Raw genomic sequence first — 6561 nt, 5'->3', positions numbered from 1 at the left:
AGGACTCTACTTATAGGTAAAATGAAAGGAGAAAATGAAAGTTTATCACCTTAAATCAACAATTTTTTATTAGATATGGGCCAATAATTGTTGATGTAATTATGAATATGATATATTGACTGGATATATTTTTGTTAATTTATTTAATATTTTGCCACTTGATAAATGAATTTTGGTCATTAAGTTGATAAAGTGAGGCTCCCTTAAATGAAAGAGCGGGGAGAAGAGGCTTATACATAATGCCTACTACGTATATCACACAATTTGCTATAACCAACCTGGCCTGAAAAAAAAAATGGCCTGTAGATAAAGGCACCCTTGATAAGAATGAACAAGTGGACGTGAATAGTTATTTTATAATAGTAAAAAAATTAAGTCAAATATGACATATGAATAGTGCAAAAGTCCAAGTAATGCATTTTAAAAAAACTGAGGGAGTAATAATTTCACGATGAATTTTCAAAGGTTGCTACTATGCCGTGCTACACAGGTTTTGGTTTGACTTTAGATTATCATAAGTGTCATTAGAGTCACAATCGTTGAAGACAATTCAACAAGACGAAGCAACAAACAAAATAATGGTAGTGAAAGATAACTTTCAAAACATAATTCATACGTAGTAAAAGGACATAGTATGTTGTCTACTTGTTGGAGAAAAAAGTGTCGAAAATGCAGCACATGGCTAGAATGGTACAACTACTGTAATACATTCCACATATGCCTAATCCCATACAAGACTATTTTAGTTCAATAATAATTATTTTTAATTAGTAAGAAACAGTTTAATTTGTAGCTTTAAATGTTATAGAGCTATATCAACTAAATTTTTTAAAGATATAGCAATACCGTTTTTCTTCTTATATATGGGCAGGATTAATAACCACAGTTTATATCTTGAGATCACTAGCTTTAAGGTTATGTGCTACTCACTCATTGGCCTTATATATACTCACAATTAATCGCAATGTACATCTCTTGTGATCTTGATGATTTTTTATATTAAAACATTTCATTTAAATTGATAAATTTTGACCAAAACATGTCATTTTACATGTCATTCATAATTATTGACATTAGATTATTAGTAATGTTTTGGGGATTTTTGGAATGTCCTTTGGGAAACAGATCATCAATGCTACTTGCCTAGTCTTTAACACCTACAAAGCAACAAATACTCTGTTGTTGGAATATTCGTTTTCGACGATCAAATTAGTATCCAAATTACAGAGTATTTTAAAACAGAAGATGAAACAAATAGCAATAAAGTGCCTTAATTACTTATGTCTCAATCACCCCTACCATCATCAATGATTGGTATATTTATAGGGGTGGGAGTACGTGCCTTTTAGGGTTACCCTAGAAAGATGTGTCTTGATTGGTCGTGAAATGTGTACTAGACATGTGTGTTGTAATATAAGAAGTATATTTCAAGGCTACAATAAGAAGTAAACAAAGATCGAAAAGTTGATGATCTTATGACAAAGGAAAGAGTACGGTGTGTAGTGAAACAAATTCACTGACTTGAAAACAAAATTCCAACGCAACCGTGGTGCTCAATGTATTCGCTGACACGTTCCCTAAGGTTAACACACCACTCACATACAAAGGCACTCTTGGATGAGAGGTTGGAGTCATATAAACTTATGCCCAAAAAAGCAATGTGTTTAGCTTATTTGGATGTAACCTTGTATTATGATTTTCTCAACCATGAAATATATAATAAAAGCGGATAATCAAGAGTTGAAGAATCCAAAGGGACAAAGATTTTAATCATAAATAAAAGTGAGTAAACAACCCCTTAAAACATCCCATTAATTATGGGTGTTAAGGGGGAGTTACAAAGGAAGAGGAAGTAAAAGAGTCGTTGGTAATCTAACATGTTCCTGCGCCCGGCAGGGCGGGCTCTGCCTAGTGGCGTGCCCGACAGGGCGAGCTTCCGACGAAAATCAACTTTACTCTCATACCCGATCTGACGGTCATCGCTGCAATAGCAAGAAAAGCTCGAACAATGACCATCTTAGCAACAGGTGCAAAAGTTTCGGAGTAGTCAATGCCCCGTTTTTGATGATTTCCAAAAACAACTAATCTGGATTTTATTCATTCGATACTACCATCGGAATTGTAATTTATTTTATACACCCATTGACTTCCAAGAGGTTGTCTGCTGGGGAGAAGATCCTCCATAGTCCATGTTTTGTTCTTTTCTACAGCTTGAATTTCAGTTTGCATTGAACGTCTCCAACCTGCATCTTTCATGGCCTCCTTGAAAGACCTTGGCTCTTTGCCGGAACTAACATCTGCAATAAAATTTCGGTAATGTGGAGAAAAACTGTCACAATTAATATAATGCGCTATAGGATAAAGAGTACCTGAGGGATGCCTTGGAGACGGAGTGTTAGAAGATGGAGATGATGGACTGTTTGCTATGATAGTGTGTGTCACATAGTCTCGCAAAAGCACACTCAGAAATTTCTCACGCATGCCTTTACCCATATGTTGCGTGGAAGACTGATCAGGGCCTGCATCGGTGTGGGGCTGACTCGGTGTTGCTGTTGTTGATAATGTGGAAGAGTGTTGTTGCCCCCCTTGTCCGTGGCCACTGCCAGCAGTGCCACTGCTCTCGCCCAGGCCAGCGCACGTTGGATTTCCAGCTGGTTGAGCAGTAGGTGAGGTGCTCTCGGCCAGCGGCCTTCTAGCGTGCGATGGCACCACCGGAGTGGCTGGAGCAGCCTCGGCTTGGTGCTGTTGAGCTGTGTGAGGCACATGACCTTGGCCAACATCATTCTCTTGAAACCCCACATTCACATCATCAAAATCATATGGCACTTCCATACATATTAGAACAATATTTTTCGGAATAATGTTTGATGAAATTGGATCAAGAAAAGGAAAAACGTCTTCAAAGAATTTTACATTACAAGACACAAAAAGTCTTTTGATTCAAGATCAAAGAGTCTCCAACCTTTCTTCCAAAACGGATAGCCAACAAAAACACATTTACGACTACGACTTGCAAATTTATCACCCTTAGCCTTTTGATTGTGAGCAAAATAAAGGCACCCAAAAGTACGGATGGTAGTGTAAGATGAGTTTGTGTAAATAAAATTTCATAGGGAGATTTATTGTGCAAGAGAGGGGAAGGATTTCGGTTTATTAAATGTGCGGCAGCAAGGACACTTTCACCCCAAAAATATATAGGCAAATTAGCTTGAAATCTCAAAGCTCTACCTACATTTAAAATATGCTTGTGTTTCCTCTCAACCCGACCATTTTGTTGCGGTGTTCCAACACATGATGTTTGAAATAAAATGCCAGTTGCATTAAAGAAATCATGCAAACAATTAAATTCGGTGTCTTTGTCACTTTGAACTATTTTAATTATTTGAGAAAATTGTCTATCCACCATTGCCACAAAAGACATAAACAGACGGAAAACCTCTGTTTTTATCAACAAGCAAATAAATCTAAACAACACGAGATAAATCATCAACTATAGTTAAAAAATATCGAGCACCACAAGACGATGCATGTCTATAAGAACCCCATAAATCACAATGAATTTTTTCAAAAATTCTAGAAGCTTTATTCTCACTTAAAGGAAAACTAGATCTAAGGTGTGTAGCACGAAAACAAACTTCACATGCTTTATTTAAACTACCCTTACAATTATGAACGGGAGGGAGAAGTTTCACAACTTTTTCCAAAAGATGACCCATATGCTTGTGCCATAGCTCTAACAATGCCGAAGATTCAGAAACAGCCACATGTTGCACCGAAGCTTGTCCTTTGAAATAAATCAGTCCATCTCGCCTAAGCTAACACTCATTCCAATCAGCTCCCTTGACTGGTCCTGTATAGCACACATATTAGAGTTAAATTGGACAGTATAATTTGTATCATCGATCAATTGTGATACCAAAATTAAATTGCAACATAAATCAAGAACAAATAACACATGTTTAAGAACAATTGTTGATGACAATCGAACCGAGCCTTCCTTTGTGGCGTTTACAGTTTTGCCATTCGGAAGTCCTACCGGACAATGAGAGATAATAAAAGTATCAAATAACCATTTGTCATTTCTTGTGACATGTCTAGATGCACCTGTATTAACAATCCACAAATCGTTGTCAAACACACCATTCAAGAGATCATCAGGAATTTTTGTATTACCAACAAAACCGAGGATTGCTTTCCATTTTTCAGCTGTAAATGTTTCTGAGGAGCCACCTAAGGAGTCCATGTTGCTTGCATTAGAGGATCCAGCTGCTGTTGCATTGGCCCGAGCTTGTGTTAGGTTTTATAGTAATTCAAACAACAAAGAATTACTTAAAATTGTGTGGGAACAAAACCTATATTGTGTATAATAATAATCAATTATACAACAAACCAAATACTATTCAAAGTATTACAACCAAGCACCAAAATACAATGTATTTCAGAAAATTACAAATGCAAACAATAATGTAAAGAATACAAACTTGCCTCAACACCAAGCCCTGAAGAAGAACATGAACATGAGAAAAACGATGACCACTTGAGTCTCAAACCTTGATACACTGTCAAAGGCGTGTAAACACTTTCCTAAAGAGGTTTATTTTCCCCACACGGTGCTTGGGTTAAACCGGAAATCCTCTTTGAGATACAATTGACAGTAAACTTCGTTCTTAGCACTAGAATCGAAGAACAATGAATAATTCACAAAAATTGGCTAAATTTCAAGAGTTTTTTCACAATAGTTTGCAAGAAAATTGAGAGAAAATGTGGAGAATATTTTTTGGGAGAGAAAACAAAAGGAAATGTTCTGTCTATTTTCGTTGTTCACGAAAATTCTCTTTTATAAGAGAAATAACCGTCAGCAAAAAAACCGCAGAACTGGGAAGCAGCGCGGGCGCGCAACAAAGAGGCGCGGGTGCGCCTAAAACAGGCGGAAGCGCAGTCGCCCCACTTGAACGCGCGGGCGCGCCTCTTGTTAGAACGGGCGCGCCTCTTGTTAGAACGGGCGCTCCTCCCAGAAAGTCTGCAAATAAAACCTGAAGGCAGTGAGGGGCGCGGTTTAAGCGCGGTCTCCAGCGCTGGCGCACCACTAGAGCAGCGCGGGCGCGCCTCTGATCGCGCGGCCTCGCCCCCACTTTCATCCAACATGCTGATTTCCAGAGAGGTGCGCGATTTAGGCGCGCTCTCATTGCGGCCGCGCCTACCTGGCTCGGGCGCGCTTAACATGGGTGCGGGCGCGTACCATACAACACTCTAAATCATCAACAGCTTAGGGTATCTCTTTGGTGCTTGATTGTTGTGACTTGCCACGCTTAGAGGGATTCGACCACCACTCCGGGTACCCCTTCAATTCGAAACAGCCAGAGACTAAGTGTCCGTTTTTCTTGCAATAAGTACATTGTAGACCCAATTTATCAGGTTTGTCATCCGTAGCTGCTGACTTTGACTTCCTTGTGCTTGTTCGAAGAGCAAAGCCTACGACTTCAGGGACTTGTTTAGCAAGTCGGACTCGTTCATCTTGCGAAGCCAACTGATATGCCCGATCAAGAGATGGTAGCGGGTCTTGGGATAATATGTTGCTGCGAGTCTGTGCATAGTGGTCAGTATACAACCCCATCAAGAACTCATGGAGGCAAGTGGTCTGAAACATTTATGGTCCAAGCCGGCTGTACAATTCGCACAACAAGAACAAGTAATAATTGGCTCATGATTATTCAATTCCTCCCATAGGGCAGTCAATTTACCAAAATAGGAGGCAACTGACATATCCTTCGACTGCTCACACTTCGCAATTGCGGCCTTCAACTGTTGAATCCGAGGTCCATTGACGGTGGCAAACCGCACCTTGAGAGTATCCCACAACCTCTTCACATCGTTGTACTTGGACAGAGTACTTTTGACCTTAGGATCAATTGTGTTCATGAGCCACGAAATCAACATAGCATGAATGATATTCCAATCCGTTTGAGTACACTGAGACGATAGAGTGGTGATTGTCCCGTCAAGAAAGACAAACTTACGGCGTGCCTCCAACGCGGTTTGAATGTCACCGGCCCATTCATCGTAATTTTCTCCACGAAATCGGGTTGGAGTTATGAAATCCCAAGGTCTATCATGAGGACCTAGGTAATAAGGAGATGTAATGCCAATGCGTGGTGGTGGTGGCGGTGGAACATCATCACCGGGCATGGTGGTGATTTAGGAGTTTTGGGTTTTTTTTTTCCTTATTTTAGAAGTTCCTGGCTCCTGATACCATGTCAAAGTAGGGTTTCTCCCGCTTACCCTCATTCATTCATTCAATCATTATATATATAGAGTACATAGTTCCCTAAAACATATCAAAAGATATTCAAGATATTATCTTGGGATAACACAACCTATATACTAGGAAACTAAATATACGATAATAATGACAATGATATGATAATTTTTCCTAATATTCCTAACACAATCTGATCTCGTGTAGTTTAGAAATGGAAACGAATTTGAGGTATTAACTAGCAAAAATAATAGTAATAATAAGACATCATGATGAGTTGAAGAAATTAATACTCGTAGTTTAGA

At 39.0% G+C, this 6561-nt stretch overlaps 1 protein-coding gene across 1 annotated transcript; it reads right to left on the bottom strand.

The window, feature by feature from the left end:
• Positions 1-1660: 1660 nt before the first annotated feature.
• On the bottom strand, positions 1661-3240 carry LOC110728780. The gene is made up of 2 exons (XM_021908432.1): positions 2370-3240; positions 1661-2297 (listed from the first exon to the last, which is right to left on the bottom strand). The coding sequence occupies exons 1-2, from the start codon at positions 2830-2832 to the stop codon at positions 2098-2100; spliced, it is 663 nt and encodes a 220-aa protein (XP_021764124.1). The 5' UTR covers positions 2833-3240; the 3' UTR covers positions 1661-2097.
• Between the last annotated feature and the right edge of the window lie 3321 nt (positions 3241-6561).

The sequence above is a fragment of the Chenopodium quinoa genome, unplaced genomic scaffold (assembly GCF_001683475.1).
Source record: "Chenopodium quinoa cultivar QQ74 unplaced genomic scaffold, ASM168347v1, whole genome shotgun sequence".
Classification (NCBI taxonomy): Eukaryota; Viridiplantae; Streptophyta; class Magnoliopsida; order Caryophyllales; family Amaranthaceae; genus Chenopodium; species Chenopodium quinoa.
This window is presented reverse-complemented; position numbering and strand designations above follow the sequence as displayed.